Consider the following 17831-nt stretch of genomic DNA (forward strand, 5'->3'; position numbering starts at 1 on the left):
GCCGCGCCGAATTTTTTTTCTGAAAAGCCGGGGAGCTGTTTTGGGCCAAAAACAAAACGCGGCAGGAACCCTCCCCCCCCCCCCCCCCCCCTCCATCCCCGACTCCTCGCGACCCCGAGCCCGGCCGTGCGGGCGCGTACCTTTGTCGGGCGAGCGAAGCCGCCTTGCGAGCGGGCGGCTCGCAAGGTTGGAGGGGTTGTGAAAGGAGCGGCGACCCCGGCGAGAAGACCCCCAGAGAGGCACGGAGAGCAGGAGGAGGAGGAGGAGGAGAGAGCCGACAGCCAGAGTTCCCAGAGTTCCCAGAGTTCCCGGGGGGACGCGGGGTTGGGGGGGGACACCAGGACGCAGGGTCGGCAACACATCGACGAAGGTGACGCACTCACAAGCAGCCACCCAGGCCCCCCATCGCACGCAGGCCCCCCATCGCACCCAGGCCCCCCATCGCACCCAGACCCCCCCCCCCCCCAGCGCCGTCTCACCGCACAGCGGCGGTTTCTCAAACTCGCGCGCCATACGGGGCGCAGCAGCAGCAGCAGCAGCCAGCTGCGGCACGGAGACCGTGCAGGAAAGAGAATTTATGAAAGTGCATGGGGGGGCGGGGGGGCGGGGGGGCGAAATGACGTCGCCACGGTGGCCAAACGCGGGCGACGCGCCGTGCCATTACCACCGCGACACAACGCCGAGACGCAGCGTCGCTTGGCGAACAACGCACAGCGGCGATCTTTAGAACAGTCTAGACGTGTGGCGGGGGGGGGGAGGGGGGGAGCTATCCAGAATTTCTCAAAGTCCACTTTGAGCGAAGCAGACGGCGCGTGGTGATTACTGCGGTTAATACCACACACACACACACACGTGAATACCACACACACACCTTAATACCACACACACGTTAATACCACACACACACACACACACGTTAATACCACACACACACACACACACGTTAATACCACACACACACACACACGTGACTACCACACACACACACACACACGTTAATACCACACACACACACACACACGTTAATACCACACACACACACACACGTGACTACCACACACACACACACACACGTTAATACCACACACACACACACACGTGACTACCACACACACACACGTGAATACCACACACACACACACACGTGAATACCACACACACACACACACACGTGACTACCACACACACACACACACACACGACTACCACACACACACACACACACACGTGAATACCACACACACACACACGTGAATACCACACACACACACACACACGCCAGTACGTCACACATCGCGCCTTCTACGTGAGCGAGGGGACAGAGCGAGCGGCGTCGCGGGCAAGCGGTCGCACCCCGCCCCCCCCCCCACCGCACCCTCCACCCTCGTCCCCCACCCCTGCCCACCTGAGCAGGGCGTTAGTGAGCGAGCGGCAGGGAAATCCGTTAGTGGGCGGGCATTCGAAAAGTTAGCGAGCCGGAAAAAAAAAAAGATTCGTCCATTAGTGAGAAAGAAAAACAACCCCACCATCCCCCCACCCCCATGCAACGGCGAGCACGCCGCACACGAAGGCGTCATGCCGCATCGGAGAACACAAACCACACGAGACCAGCGGCCACAGCGTGCGGGCGTTCGTCAAAAAGGCCCCCCCCCCCCCCACGTGCCGTGGTCGTTGTCGCGGCGACCGCACTTCGCCCGTGGGCCCCCCCCGCGCGCGAGCGGAAGGGGGGCATCCCGGCACGCGACGGGGCGGGTGGCCGGCACCGCGCCCGGCCCGCCTTTGTCTCCCCAGTGGCGATGTTTACTACGCGCCGCACCGTGGTACTCGTTTAAGGCCGAGTCGACCGAGGTGGGAGGGCCAGGACCGGTTCAGGTATCCGTCACCGATGGTTGACCGTGAGCGGGAATCGAAAACTCGGGTCGCAGGGTTCGCGGACCGGCGCAGCGTGCTAGCCGCTGCGCGTGTTCCAACTTCGCGGGGAAGAGCTGCTCGCCCGCCCGCTAGGCCCGCCCGCTATGCCCGCCCGCTAGGCCTGCCCGCTAGCCCCGTTCGCTATGCCCGTGCGCCAGGCCCGTCCGCTAGGCCCGTCCGCCAGGCCCGTCCGCTAGGTCCGCCCGCTAGCCCCGTCCGCTATGTCCGTCCGCTCGCCCACCGTACCTTGAAGGCGAACTTGCGGTTGATTTTATCGTCGGCTTCCACCGGATTCACCTGGAAGCTGGGCAGGGAGATGCTGCCCAGGACACCCTCCTCCTTGTTGTCTGCGCTCCCCCACGGCAGGGGGCCACGGGGCGGGTGGGGGGGGGGCGGAGTCAGCGTGGGTGGGAGGGCAGGGGGGAGGGACAGCGAGCCCGTTGCCAGGGAGCGCCCGTGGCGCGGGGCGGAACGTCGGACGTCGCGGCCCAAGGCGACGGCACGACGGCGGAGCGACCGTGCCCGCCCACTCGTGGCGACTCGGCTCCCGGCACGTCACAAGTAACCGGGGGTAACGAGGTGGCGAGGGTTCGGGTTGAGAGGTCAGGGGTCAGAGTGCACCGCTCACCTTTGTAGTAGAACAGGCAGAAGTCGGACAGCACGAACCAACGCTTCTTCCACAGCTTCATCCCCGTGCTGTCCTGCCGTGCCGACAGCCACACAGCCGCTGCGTTAGGACGAGACTCCTCCATGCGAGTCTGTGGGTCTCTGTGCGAGTCTGTGCGTCTCTGTGTGATGAGTCTGTGGGTCTCTATGTGAGTCTATGGGTCTCTGTTTGAGTCTGTGCGTCTCTGTGTGATGAGTCTGTGGGTCTCTACGTGAGTCTATGGGTCTCTGTGTGAGTCTGTGCGTCTCTGTGTGATGAGTCTGTGGGTCTCTATGTGAGTCTATAGGTCTCTGTGTGAGTCTATGCGTCTCTGTGTGATGAGTCTGTGGGTCTCTATGTCATGAGTCTGTGGGTCTCTGTGTGAGTCTGTGGGTCTCTGCGAGTCTGTGGGTCTCTGTGTGAGTCTATGGGTCTCCATGTCGGCGAGTCCACCCCACCTGTTTGTGAAGCCAACCCCGGATCATGACGGGCGCGTTGGGGTTCCGCCGGATGGAGTGCGAGCGTTTGCCGAAGTTCTGGAGCTTCCTGGAGCCCTTGGCGTTCTGCGTCACACGCAGGAACGTTCCGTCACCACCACCACCACCACACGAACGCACACGCACGTACGCGTGCAGCCCCTCTCGCCGATCCACTGCTGGATGAGGGCTTCCCCACCGAGCCCCCCCTCGCTGTGTTTTAGCCGCCCGGCGCTGCGCTCGTTGTTGCGAGCGTCGCTCCTCTGCCCTCCGCTGCTGCTGGCGGGCGACTGCCTACAACTGCTCAGTCGTCTCAGAGCTCACCTAGCCTGGCACCGTCCGGTAGTGTCCTTAACGAGCCTCCTCCGCAGAGGCCGATCCTCACGCCGCTCGCTTCAAATCCTTTGGCAACACATGGGGCCCATCCCTTCTCACGTGCGTGCTGCATCCGTTCAGCCCCCCCCCCCCCCCCTTCTATCCAACAAATCGTAGGATGCCTGGGCGGGGTGCGGTGGCCGGACTGGCGGGCTACGTGACTCAGCCAGCTTGCTCCCCGCACAATCCGGCGTGATTAAAATCGTGACGGATCGCAGACGGGGGCCGGCCTGAATATTTGCAACCGGCGCGAGCGGCGCTTGCGAAAAACAGGGTCCCTGTTCATCGCAAGCGTAGAGAAGAGGAGGGGGGCACAACCGTGGCCCGACAGGCCCCGGGGCGTCGTGCGGAGACGGGAACACGGCAGCTCCCGCGCACGCGCAGAGTTATGCGACCTGGTGAAGAGATAACGCCGCTCCAGCGGAGGCGGTGTGAGAGGCACACCGCCCAGGTGTGGCAGCTCCTCCGCCCCCTACGCGAGCACAGAATCCCTCGCGCAGAGTGCTAGTGGGGGGGGGGGGGGGTTGGGGGCGGAGCGTCTGATGGGGTGCAGCAGAGAGGCAAACAGGGGTTTTGTTCGTTTCACACGCAGGAAACTTTCGCAAACCAATATTACTCATAATCAAGGTTTTTGGGTCCGATCGCGTAAGTATAAATGTTGTGTCGTATCCCAGCCACCACCCGACACAGCCAATTAGTTACTAGTATAGTGTAGTGTATAGTGTAGTGTGTACTACTTCAGCCCACCGGTGTGTTGGAGATTACATCAACCATCAGCATTGGGTGATTTGACAGAATAGTGAAGCAATCCACCTGCGTCCGGTCTTAAATAAAGCAGCAGCAGCAGCAGGACGACGTCATCACCACCACCCCCCCCCCCCGCCTCCGAGTGGCATGCTCCAGGTTCGGCAGATGAGTTAAACGACTCTCAGAGTGAGCGTCAATTACCAGATTATCAGCACACGCAGAGTGGTCGACCGCGAGGGAGCCATCCCCTCAACCGCACCCAGGGATTAATCGCCTGACACACGCACACAGCTGTACCTACGACAGATGCCCCGTATAGCCTTAACTGACTCTACGGGGAATCTGTATAGTCAGCGAGTAGCACCTAAGAACGCCGGCACAGCACACGAGGGGGTGGGTGGTCAGCACCACGCCCGACCGCCTTTGTCTCCCCGGTGGCGATGTTTACACACCGCACCAGGTACTCATTTGAGGCCGAGTCGACCTAGGGGAGGCCCAGGACCGGTTCAGATAATCGTCACTGGTGTCGGCCGTGAGCGGGAATCGAACTCGGGTTGCCATGTTCGTAGCGTAGCGTAGCGCTAATCGCTACACTACCGCTGCCCACACACACGCACACACACGTACACAACAACAACCGCCATTTGCCACTAAGTGGTGGTGACATCACCACGACGCTTGTGCCAGGCCATGTGCACGTTGAGGCCACGAAGTGTTGAACGCCCGCTGGCAGGTCACGGGGCAGACCCAGGTGCCACGGGTCGACTGACTGAGATGACTGAGATGACTGGCTGATGCACCACCTGTGTCCCCTACCGTGCCAACTTGCTGTGCTTTAGCCACCCGGCGCTCCGCTCGTTGTTGTGAGCATCGCTCTTCTGCCCTCTGTTGTTGTTGGAGGGCGACTGCCTCCAACTGCCCAGCAGCGTCCTTCACGAGCCTCCTCCACAGAGGCCGATCTTGACACCGCTGGTACCAATCATCGGCAAGTCCACTCAGCTCCACGTCCTCCTGTACCACATCACTCCATCTCTTTTCTAGCCCATGCCGCGCCCGTTTAGCCCCCTCGATCCGGCCGAACAAAAGCTGTTTAGGCATGCGGTGGCTGGGCATGCGGGCTAAATGACCCAGCCAACGCAGCCTTGCCCGCCGGAGGTGCTCACCAATGGGACTTAATCCAGATCTTTCGAGGATTTGTGAGCTCCTCACACGATCCAGCCTGTTTAAACCCAGGATTAATCGTAGGCAGGCCAGCCTAAATGTTTCTAACCGGCGAAGATGTTCTATTAGGGGGGTCCACGTTTCGCAGGTGTAGAGAAGGGAGGGAATGACCGTGGCCGAGAAGACCCGAAGCTTCGTGCGGAGCGACAGACCAGGTAGCTTCCACACAGCGTTACGCAACCGATGAAAAGATATTGCCGCTCGACTGATTCGGAGTGAGACCTCTGCTGTTAAACCGGAGCCGTGCACACACGTACGTACAAACACGCACACGTACACACACGCACATGCAGACGTACACGCACGCGTACACACACGCACGTACACACGCACGCACCTTAGGCACGGGGCTGGGGGGGGCGCCCACCCCGTCGTGCTCGCCCCCTGTCGGGTGGCCGGACATGGCGGCGGCGGTGGCAGAGCTCCCGCTGGAAACGCTGACCGGGCGCGCCGGCGCCGCGTCACACACCACCAGCAGCGCCTCCTCCTCCCCTCCTCCTCCTCCTCCGCCCAGCTGATGCTGCTGCTGCTGCTGCTGATGTTGGTGCTGCTGATACTGCTGGTAGTGGTGAGGGTGCAGGAGATGATGCTGCTGCTGCTGCTGATGCTGCTGCTGATGCTGCTGCTGCTGGTAGTGATGGGATTGGTGTCGCGGGACTGGGGGCGGGGTGGACGACTGCTGCTGATGATGATAGTGATGCTGCTGCTGCTGATGTTGCTGCTGCTGATGATGATAGAACTGTTGTTGCTGTTGCGGCGGCTGCTGTTGTTGTTGCGGTGGTTGTGACGATTCGGAAATCCTGGGGGAGACGCAGAAACAACACGGGGGTCATCGTCATCGTCAAGTTTTAAGTTGATTCTGTGTGACAAGGCGGAGAACTCGTTCGCAAGAGTGAGCGACTGAGTGAGTGGGCGGGTGAATGAGCAATCGACCGAGTGAGTGGGTGGGTGAGTGAGTGGGTGACTGAACGACTGGGTGAGTGAGTGGGTGAGCGGGTGGGTGAGTGTATGAGTGGGTGGGTGAATGGGTTTGGTGGGTGGGTGAGTGGGTCGGTGGGTGAGTGGATGAGTGGGTGTATGAGTGGGTGGGTGGGTGAGTGAGTGGGTGGATGGGTGGGTGAGTGAGTGAGTGGGTGGGTGAGTGGGTGGGTGAGTGGGTGGGTGAGTGGGTGGGTTAGTGGGTGGGTGAGTGGGTGGGTGGGTGGGTGCGTGGGTGAATGAGTGGGTGAGTGGGTGGGTGGATGAGTGAGTGAATGAGTTGGTGGATGAGTGATTGAATGAGTGAATGAATGAGTGAATGAGTGAATGAATGAGTGAACGAATGAGTGTGTGGATGAGTGAATGAATGAGTGAATGAGTGAGTGAATGAGTGAGTGAATGAGTGGGTGGATGAGTGAGTTAATGGGTGGATGAGTGAGTTAATGAGTGAATGAGTGAGCGATTGAGTGACGACCTGGGGCCATCAAAACGAAATAAAATAAAGTGACAGCAAACAGAAGACATGAATAAAGACAAATATACCCCCCCCACCGTGTAGCCTTAACAGACCGTTGGGGCAAGTGCTGTTAGCGAGCAGAGGGGGTGGGTGGCCAGCAGCACCACACCCAGCCGCCTTCACCTCCACAATGTTGATGTTTCACCCACGGCACCAGGTACTCAGTTGAGGCCGAGTCGACCGGTTATCAAGCGACGACGTTGCCCACGAGCGGGAATCGAACTGGGGTCGCCGCGTTGGTAGTGCAGCATGCTAACCGCTGCGCCACCGCTCCCCACACACGGACACTTACAACAGAGATCCCCCCTCCACCTATACCCACAGCAGACTGTTGGGGCAAGTGCCGTTAGCGGGCACCCTTGAAGGCCACGCACACACTCCTTCAGTGTGGTGGGTGGGCACGTCCGTGTGTGCGCGTGCGTGCCACTCACTGATTGGTCAGTAGCAGCACGGTGGTGTCGCCAGCCTGCTCGCATAGCGGGTGATCAAAGCTCGTGGTCCCATCGTTGTGACTGCAACAAACAGAACACGCACGCACACGTCACTACACCATCACAAAGCACGCGCCATGTATGGGCCCCATCATCGTCACCAACACCGTCGATACCAACACCATCGTCATCGTCATCGTCGCCGTCACCGTCATCGTCGTCACCATCGCCGCATCATCGTCACCAACACCGTCGATGCCAACAACATCGTCACCGTCACCCTCATCGTCACTATCGCCGCATCACCGTCGCCGCCGTCACCGATTCGCTTGCGTGTGGACGTTCTCGCGCAAACCGAGTTGCGAGCCCCATGCTATCAGGGCGCCGATCCGCCGGGCAACCGGCAGCGACGCGACCGCTTCACCGCGCCGCCTTCGACGCCGGCTCACTCAAATCGGGATCTCGCCGCCCCACCTCCACACTCCGAATACTTGACAGGACCGGCATCACGCCGCGCCGCCTTTGTCTCCCCAGTGGCGGTGTTTACTACACACCGCACCAGGTACTCGTTTGAGGCCGAGTCGACCTAGGGGAGGCCCGGGACCGGCTCGGACAACCGTCACCGCTGTTGGCCTCGAGCGCCAATCGAACCCGGGTCGCCGGGTTCATAGCGCAGAACGCTAACCGCTACACGACCGCTCGCCACCCACAGACACACACACGCACAGACACGCGCAGACACGCGCAGACACGCGCAGACACGCGCAGACACGCGCAGACACGCGCAGACACGCGCACACGATGTTCAGCCACCGCACCCGCACCAGGTACTCGTGTGATGGCCCAGTCGACTTAGGGGAGTCCGCGGGTCCGGGTTCAGCCAAATCGTCGTCGCGAGCGAGAAAGCGCGGAGCGGGACGACACAGCGGCACCCACGAAGCTGTCGCGCGGCGAACCAAACGCGGCCGCTTTGTCGGCACCGCGCAACGATCCACGCGCGTCGGACAATGAGGGTTACGACCTTTCGCTGCTAGCGACAACCAGCATCGTCAGGATTTTACTCAAAATATTGTTAGTAGTGGTGGTGGGGGCGGAGGAGGGGGGAGCGGTTAAAATATTACAAACGAAACTGTTTTTACTTTACCAGCCAAGACACGCTGAGCTACGTAGCTCCTTTTCAGAATCGACCTGGCCACAGACGACACGCAGCTCGACCAAGTGGCTTATCGCCGCGTGGAAATTTACAGCGGCCAAATACTCTCTACAACGCGTGACACCGATTCCTGTAAACGCGGAGGGAGAAAAACTGGAGGACCCGGAGAAAAATCCACGCAGTGACCACGGGGAGAGTGAGAGAGACACGCAAACTCCAAATATACAGCAGCAGGCGTCAAGGGTCGGGATCGAACTCATGACCCCATGCGTACCAGGCGAGGTAGTTAACATCTCCTCGCCACCGTGGCGCCCGTGATGACGACGGCGACGGTGGCGGCGGCGACGACTCATTGTGAACAACCCCCCCCACCGCTTCCCAACACCCTCGCCCCCGCAGGGCACCGTGAATATTTCAGCAGCTGCAGCTGTTGCCGCCACCACCGCCACCACCGCCACCACTGCCACCACGACTGACGCCACCACCGCCGCGGCCACCACCGCCACCACCACCGGGGTGCCAGGCGGGGCTGTGCGTCTGCCGAGCGGAAAGCCACCACCGTGTGTACGGGGGACGCCGGCGTGAGCCTCTCGGATTAACGCCGAACCCTTTGGGCAGCCTAAGCCTGGCCCCTACGAGCCTCCTGAGTTAACAGTGAGCCCCCCCCCCCTTCGGCAGTCTAAGCCCGGCTCCGTGAGCCTCCTGAATTAACAGTGAGCCCCCCCCCCCTTCGGCAGCCTCAGCCTGGCTCCGTGAGCCTCCTGAATTAACAATGAACCCTTTGGCGGTCTCAGCCTCCTGGCCCCTATGAGCCTCTTGCAATTAGCAGTGAGCCCCCTTTGGCGGCCGTAGCCTGGCTCCACGAGCCTCTCGAATCGCAACGCTGAACCCAGTGCCTTAGCAGCGGCGCTGGCACGGTCCCCGCTCCGGTGGCAAGCGACCGGCAAACTCCGTGGACTTCCGGCGATTTAAGACGAGAGATCCGCGACTACAAATGATCGCCGGGCGATTTGGCGCTGTTGTAAAAAGTGGGATCGGTACTAAGTGGGGGGGAGGAGGAGGTGGGGGAAAGAGACGTGTAGCCACGCCGGGGGGGGCGGGGTGGGGGGACAGGTGGGCTGAGGTAGGGGGGGCATCAATAATTCACGTGGCGTTTGTTGCGATGCTCTCCATCCAGTTTGGGCCGCAGGGCGAGGGCTGTTCCACGTCACGTGTGGCAGAGTGGCGAGACGCCTACGGCCAAGTGCGAGCGTGTGTGTGCGCCCGTGTGTGACAGCGTGTGTGTGTGTGAGCGCGTGTGACAGCGTGCGTGTGCGCCCGTGTGTGACAGCGTGTGTGTGTGTGAGCGCGTGTGACAGCGTGCGTGTGCGCCCGTGTGTGACAGCGTGTGTGTGACAGCGCGTGTGTGAGCGCGTGTGACAGCGTGCGTGTGCGCGCGTATGTGACAGCGTGTGTGTGACCGCGTGTGTGTGAGCGCATGTGACAGCGTGCGTGTGTGCGCGTATGTGACAGCGTGACAGCGTGTGTGCATGTGTGCGCCCGTGCGTGCGGGACAGCGTGTTTGACAGCGTGTGCGCGCCCGTGTGACAGCTTGTGTGTCCGCATGTGTGTGCGCGCGCGTGTGACAGCGTGTGAGCATATGTGACAGCGTGTGTGCATGTGTGTGGCAGCGTGTGTAACAGCGTGTGTGTATGAGCGTGGGGAGCGGTAGTGCAGCAGTTAGCGCTACGCTGCGTTACGAACCTGGCGACCCGAGTTCAATTCCCGCTCACGGCCAACACCGGTGACGATTATTTGTACTGGTCCTGGGCCTCCTCCCCTAGGTCGACTCAGCCTCAATTGACTACCTGGTGAGGTGTGCAGTAAACAACACCACTGGGGAGACAAAGGCGGCCGGGCGTGGTGCTGGCCACCCACCCCCTCGTGTGCCGTAACGGCCTTTAAACAGCACTTGCCCCAAACGTCTGTTGAAGGCTATACGGGTGATCTTTGTATTTGTACGAGCGTGCGTGTTACCTCGCGGCTGTGTGCACATGTGAATATGCGCATGCGAGTGAGCGTATTTGTGGGTGTGTAATAGTGCGATGCCTGTGGCTAAGTATGTGTGTCTGTGCGAGCGTGAGTGTGCATGAGTGTGCGAGCGTGAGTGTGCGAGCGTGAGTGTGCGAGCGTGAGTGTGCGAGCGTGAGTGTGCGAGCGTGAGTGTGCGAGCGTGAGTGTGTGTGCGTGAGTGTGCGAGCGTGAGTGTGCGAGCGTGAGTGTGCATGAGTGTGCGTGAGTGTGCGAGCGTGAGTGTGCATGAGTGTGCGTGAGTGTGCGTGAGTGTGCATGAGTGTGCGTGAGTGTGCGAGCGTGAGTGTGCGAGCGTGAGTGTGCGAGCGTGACTGTGTGTGTGAGCGCGTGAGAACCTGGTGACCCGAGTTCGATCCCGGCCCACGGCAAACACCGGTGACGATTAACTGAACCGGTCCTGGGCCTCCCCTACTCGGCCTCAAATCAGTACCTGGTGCAGCGGTGTGTAGTAAACATCGCCACTGGGGAGACAAAGGCGGCCGGGCGTGGTGCTGGACACCCGCCCCCTCGTGTGCCGTGCCGGCCTTCATCGGTGCTCGCCAACAACACTTGCCCCGACAGTCTGTCAAGGCTACACGGGGGCTCTTTGTCTTTGTGTGTGCGAGCGTGTGTCAGCACGTGGCGCCTGGAGCCGAGAGTGAATGCGCGTGCGGAGTTCGTGAGCGCGAGAGCGGCGGTGGCAGCGGTTAGCGCACCGCGATAAGAACCCGGCGATCCCGAGTTCGATTCCCGCTCCCACACCCAGCCTCACACGAGTACCTGGTAGGCCGCGTGTAACAAAGCCGTCAGTACTGGGGAGACAAAGGCGGCACGAGAGTAGTTTTGGCCTCCGCGCCCCCCTACCCCCCCCCCCCAAACCGTGTCCCGGCCTTCACGAGTCCTTCTTCAGAAGCGACGCGGCCGCAAATGATGGCTCAACGAGGCGGCGGCTTATTACGCTGGCAATCTATAGCGGCAGGCAGCCCGGAATACATCCAAAACGCGTGCTTCGAAATGATCCAAGGGACTGACTTTAAAAAAAAAACGGAACAACACGGAAATTATTGAGATGGAAGGAGCGTGCAGAGGGGGGGGGATAGCAATAGGCGGTAGGTAGGGTACAGGGAGGGGTAGGGGAGGTGGTCACGGTAGAGGGGTGGGTAGGGTAGGAGGGAAGGGAATGGTGGGATGGAGAAGAGGTGAGCGTTGAGAGAGGAAGGGAAGGAGGTTAAGGAGGGGCACCGCTGAACGATCTAAAGTTCAATCCGCATCCGACGAATCGCCTCACTCGCTTCCTCCGCCCCCCCCCCCGCCCCCCCGTTGTTGTTGACGTTCCACTTCCTCGCGCGAGACGACGACAACAACAAGACGGGGCCGTAGACACGAATCGGCTGGCGCATCGCCGTTCTCACTTCACGACGAGGACCACGACGAGGACGATGACGACGACGAAGAGGACGGGCACGCGCGTCCCCGCCGCTCAAACCCCGAACCCAACAACCGGCGCGACGCCGCCCTCCGCTTGCGGCCACGCGCGCCGCCGGTGGAAATTCCACGCTCCCATGGCAGGCCCTTCCCTCCGCAAGGGTGACGGGCCGCTCCGCTATTCTCAAGGTGTCAACTTTCGTGGCCCGCCGCAGTATTTCACTGCCTACTTGAGGTGGCAATTTGAAATATTTGCTTCGGTTTTTTTTCCCAGCATTTGGCAGAGGGCCGTGAAGCCCCAGGGGGTGTGAGATGGTGGGGGGGGGGTCCCAGCTGCCTGGGCTTTACACAGCTCTGACTGTGTTCTTTTAAATATATATACATCAGTAACCTACAGCCTCCTTGGTCGATCCACTGCTGGATGACGGTCTCTGCTGGATGAAGGTGGGTGGGCGGGTAGGTGGGCGGATGGGTGAGTGGCTAAGCGGGTGGGTGGCTAGACGTGTGGGTGGGTGAGCGGTGGGGGGGGGAGGGGGACCCTGTTTGTCTTCGTCGAGCCATTCGGCTCGGGGGCGGGCTTCAAATTCAACAGCGGCGCGCTAAAAACGGCGCCGCATCAACCGCCACACCGCTTCAACCGCCACACCTCTTCAACCGCCACACCTCTTCAACCGCCACACCGCTTCTTCAACCGCCACACCGCTTCTTCAACCGCCACACCGCTTCTTCAACCGCCGCGCGGCCGTCGCACGCCCAGCGTGGGAACGAGGAGGCCGAGACAGGAGGGGCAGGTCGGGGCATGATGCCGCATACGAGCGAAACAAAAACGTCCCGCGGGCCAACTCTAACGCGGATTCTCTCTCCCGAGTTAACTTGCGCTCCGCCGCCGCCGCCACCACCACCCTCCCCGGTATTACAGCAGCGTCGCGCCACGGCAGTCGCGTACGAGATGATGAAACGTCGATTGGGAGGACCTGTGACGCGGCAAAGCGAGCGAGCGGTGCACCACTGCGCGCTTCGTTGTCCGATGCGGAGAGAGCGGTGGCACGGCGGTTTGACGCGCTGCGGATCCGGCGACCCCGAGATTCGATTCCCGCCCACGGTCACCGACAAACGGTGATGATTATCCGAAACGGTCCAGCGTCGGCTCAGCCTCAAATGAGTTCCTGGCGCGGTGTGTAGTAAACATCGCCGCCGGGGAAACAAAGGTGGCCGGGCGTGGTGCTGGCCACCCAGCCCCTCGTGCGTCGTGCCGGCCTTTGTAGGCGCTGCTTCTCGCTAACAGCACTTGCCCCGACAGCCTGCTGAGGCTATACGGGGTGGAGGGGGGCTGATCTTTGTCTCTGTTGTGTTGTGTGGGAACGGCAAAAGCCCGGGGAATTGATGTCATCGAACTACTTCTGAATGTCACTTTCGAGTGGCCTCCCGATGCACTCCAGGGGACACACATTGCACACGCAACGGTTGGAATTTGGCCAAATAACACGCAAAGGCTCTCAATCATCCAAAGTCAGTAATTTGCGTCACGTGTCGGTCAAACCGAAGGATATTTTTCATTTTCCCGAGCTGGGATTTAGTCACGCTACACGGAAGGCAAAATGAAAAATGCGCGAGGTTTTTGTTGTTGTTCTGTGCAGTCACGATGAGCGACTGTGCCGAGGACCACCAACTCGCTAGCCTTGAGGGCCCAGTTCAATCACAACTCAGTGAATGTTGGCCTGTAAGTCTATGGTTCCCTGCGCAAGTCTATGGGTCCCTGTGCAAGTCTATGGGTCCCTGTGCAAGTCTATGGGTCCCTGTGCAAGTCTATGGGTCCCTGTGCAAGTCTATGGTTCCCTGTGCAAGTCTATGGGTCCCTGTGCAAGTCTATGGGTATCTGTGTAGATCTATGGGTCTCTGTGCAAGTCCATGGGTCTCTCTGTGGGTCGAGGTGTCTCTATGCGAGTCTATGGGTCTCTCCTTAAGTCGACGTGTCTCTATGGGAGTCTATGGGTCTCTCTGCAAGTCACTGGGCTGAGACCATCAACTGACTGCACTTGAGAATCCGGTTTAAACGCTGCGGCCGGGCGGCCGGAACCCGGATTTGAACCCAGGGATCCAGACGGTACCGGCTCAGCTTCACTAACCTCAAAGCCACCGGGGCCTCTTCCAGCTGTGACTGCTTAAAAGTACAACTTCTCTGGGGTTGTCTGCTCTGCTTCATTGAGCAACTGAACTAAGACAGCTTAAAGGTATTAAGGGAAAGTGTTGAAACTTGATTTGGAGCTTTCGTGACTGCAGGAATTACATTTTGGTTCCTTCGGTAGAGTCACGCAGAAAGAAAATAAATGAAATTATAGAATATACGACGTTTCGATTGCAACACGAGCAGTCGTCATCAGGTATGAATGAATGAGAAAAAACAAACTCAGAAATTTCATGCAATACAACACAGAGAGTCGGCTAACATGACAGTCAACACCCCACCTGGTTGATTACGTTCTTACAAAGATTGTTCAATTTGAGAGACAAAACACAGACACGGAGACACACAGACACGTGTCTGTCTGTGTGTCTCCCTGTCTGTGTTTTGTCTCTCTCTCAAATTGAGCAATCTTTGTAAGAACGTAATCAACCAGGTGGGGTGTTGACTGTCATTTTAGCCAACTCTCTGTGTTGTATTGCATTTTATTTCTGAGTTTACTCATTCATTCGTACCTGATGACGACTGCTTGTGTTGCAATCAATCGTCGTATATTCTATTATTAAATAAATGTTCTTTCTACGCGACTTCACCAAAGGAACCAAAATGAAAAGTGTTGACTTGACGGAGCCACTAGATAACTCTACAGCAGAGCGCGCGGGAAAAACCCGCAGCTCCACCACCACTGTGGAGAAGAGGTCACCTGGATCTGTGAAGTCCCCATCCCACGGGCCATTCTCCTACGACCGGGTTGATGCAACGCTCGGACCTCAGTGCGCCACATTCCTTCTCGTCTCTCAAGTGCACGTGGGGGAGCTGACGGTCTCAGCTCGGCCACCAAACGACTGAACAATACACAACAACTAAAAAAAACCCCAACGCATCACATGTTGTCCACCTCTTAAAATTGCAGCTTTGGGAATAAATAAAAAAATATCGCCTTGACTGAGCTGTGAAGACCATATCGATAGCTGGCCGTGGATGGGCGGACGTGCAGTGTCCCTATCTACGCTGAGTTACTTAGTCAAATTTCTCCACGGCGACGCGAACGATTCATCTGCAGTTGGCGCATTATTTGGTGCGCGGTCAAGCGGTCACCCGGAGGAGAACTCGGAAGCAGTTCCGTGACCTCACCTTCTGCGGGACGTGATCTTAAAACGTACAGCGGACGCTCACCTGCTCTCTCTGCGTGGGTCACGGACGTACGTTTAAGGTCACGGACGTACGTTTAAGGTCACGGACGAACGTTTAAGGTCACGACGTGGCTTCTATCGTCTCCAGTTGGATCAGGATTGTGGGAAAAGACAAAAAAATCTAAGCGAACAAAAAAAATCGCCACGCAACATCTCCCGCTCGTCTTTTTTTGGCAACACAGATTTCCCCCCCCCTGCCACGTCTCCCGGAAAGACAGATTTAAAAGATTGCTCGGAGTGCCAAACATCCTCTGCGGTAAACACACATCCTCCCCTCCCTCCCCGATCGCTCGGCGCTGGACAACGGAGCCGCGGTGGAAAACCGAACGCGGCACGAAGGGTCCCAGCGGACGCGCAAACCCACGAGACTTTTCGCCCGAGCCCTGCGGGGGCAATGGCACGGCAAAACGCAGAGACACGGCGGCTCACTCGGTAGCTCGCTCGCTCGCCCACTCGCAGCTGCCACGGCGTCTCAATTACGCCACTGTCGGTTTTGGTAGGGCACAGTTGGGGTAAAGGCGCGGCCCTGCAATTGCCTGGACATTCCACTGCCGGCGGAAAGCGGCAGTGGTTGCAACCCGGACTCGAGCCCCGGGCTCTCGGCGGCGACGGCTCTCGATGTCTCCGAGCCCTATGGAGCCACCGTGGGCCAGCGACACCGCGGAATATTCTCGGGCCGAGGATTTCCTTCCCGCCAAGTGCGAGCGTGACGGAGCGACGACACGCAATGGGCCCGTGGAGGTCAATGACGGCGACAGGCAGAGGCGCCGTGCTGCCCAGATATCGCCCGCGTCCTCGGTGGCAGAGCTGGAGAGTGTACAGGCGGTGCAACTTCACCGGGGGAGACCATGGGCTGGAGGGAGGGGGGCACCCAAGGAATTTAATATGGTGGGGTGGGGCTCTTTTAATTCCTTGCGCCAGGGCCCATGCCAACGCTACTACGCCACTGGGCCCGATGTTAACCGCTGTGGCTCATAGAGGCTGCCAAAGGGTTCGGTGTTAATTCAAGAGGCTCACAGAGCCAGGTCAAGGCTGCCAAAGGGTTCGGTGTTAATTCAAGAGGCTCACCAGAGCCAGGCTAAGGGTGCCAAAGGGTTCAGAGTTAATTCAAGAGGCTCACAGAGCCAGGTCAAGGCTGCCAAAGGGTTCGGTGTTAATTCAAGAGGCTCACAGAGCCAGGCTAAGAGGATGCCAAATGGTTTGGTGTTAATTCAAAATACTCACAGAGCCAGGCTAAGGCTGCCAAAGGGTTCAGAGTTAATTCAAGAGGCTCATAGAGCCAAGCTAAGGCTGCCAAAGGGTTCAGTGTTAATTCAAGAGGCTCGCGGAGTCAGGCTAAGGCTGCCAAAGGGTTCAGAGTTAATTCAAGAGGCTCGCAGAGCCAGGCCAAGGCTGCCAAAGGGTTCGGAGTTAATTCAAGAGGCTCGCTGAGCCAGGCATAGGGTGCCAAAGGGTTCAGAGTTAATTCAAGAGGCTCGCAGAGTCAGGCTAAGGCTGCCAAACGGTTCGGTGTTAATTCACGAGGCTCGTTGAGCCAGGGCTAAGGCGACCCAAAGTCTACGACCTCCTCACCTTCACCAACCCGTGCCAACCAGCATGGTGAAGTACGGCTCAAATAACTCCAATGACCCACATGGGCGAGTTTGTTGGTGGCCTAGTAAACACGGAACTGTTTTTGGGGGGGGGAGAGGCGCAACAATGGGCCAATGTGGGGCCCCGATGGTTCCAACCACCTGCCAGCAGTGAACCCAGCGTTCCAGGTTTACTTGGGTTGGTGGCAAGGCGCTCATCCAGGCCATGCTTCCACTACCCATATGAAAGACACCGTGCCACCCGATGATGCACGACCCTGCCAAGCCACGTCCCTGCCTGCCCTCCCTCCCCCAGTTGGCAGCACGTGCCTCCCTGGGACAGGAGCTCCCTTCTTCTTCACTCCGCTATCCGGATATGGAACCGCCTCCCCGATGAACACATTGTCGACGCGATCATCGATTTCGGTCGTCAGGCCTTCAAATGCCGAGCTCTCGCACAAAGACAAAGATTCCCCGTGTAGCCTGTAACAGACTGTAGGGGCAAGCGCTATTAGCGAGTAGCACCTATAAAGGCCGGCACGGCACACGAGGGGGGTGGGTGGCCAAAACAACGCCCGGCCGGCCTTTGTCTCCCCAGTGGCGACGTTTACACATCACACCAGGTACTAATTTGAGGCCGAGTCGACCTAGGGGAGGCCCAGGACCGGTTCAGACAATCGTCACCGGTGTTGGCCGTGAGCGGGAATCGAACTCGGGTCGCCAGGTTCGTAGCGCAGCGCAGCGCTAACCGCTGCACCACCGCTCTCCACACACGTGTACACACACACGCGCGCGCGCGCGTGCACGGGGCATCACGCCTCGTGGGGACCGAGCCTTCGGAGCTGCGGTGAACCCAATGGGTATGCCGATTTAGATGTTACGAAATGCCCGATATGGCTGTTGTTCACAATTGCACCCAGTGGCAAAAAAAAACACAAGCGAGACGCACACAA

At 59.3% G+C, this 17831-nt stretch overlaps 1 protein-coding gene across 5 annotated transcripts in view; it reads right to left on the reverse strand.

The window, feature by feature from the left end:
• Positions 1 to 17831, reverse strand: part of LOC116956434 (pleckstrin homology domain-containing family A member 7-like) — a 222609-nt gene that overhangs the window by 31605 nt on the left and 173173 nt on the right. For 3 of the 5 annotated variants that reach the window (XM_032978034.2, XM_032978036.2, XM_032978038.2), the window contains exons 4-8: positions 7303 to 7383; positions 5714 to 6176; positions 3016 to 3120; positions 2540 to 2612; positions 2158 to 2258 (exon numbers count right to left, since the gene is read on the reverse strand). In XM_032978034.2, the coding sequence (XP_032833925.2) occupies positions 2158 to 2258; positions 2540 to 2612; positions 3016 to 3120; positions 5714 to 6176; positions 7303 to 7383 (823 nt within the window). Of the gene's footprint in view, positions 1 to 140; positions 423 to 2157; positions 2259 to 2539; positions 2613 to 3015; positions 3121 to 5713; positions 6177 to 7302; positions 7384 to 17831 lie in introns of those variants that run through there. The other 2 variants (XM_032978040.2, XM_032978039.2) reach the window with 1 other exon arrangement.

The sequence above is a fragment of the Petromyzon marinus genome, chromosome 65 (genome assembly GCF_048934315.1).
Source record: "Petromyzon marinus isolate PM22_M1 ecotype Great Lakes invasive population chromosome 65, UKy_Petmar_22M1.pri1.0, whole genome shotgun sequence".
Lineage (NCBI taxonomy): Eukaryota > Metazoa > Chordata > Hyperoartia > Petromyzontiformes > Petromyzontidae > Petromyzon > Petromyzon marinus.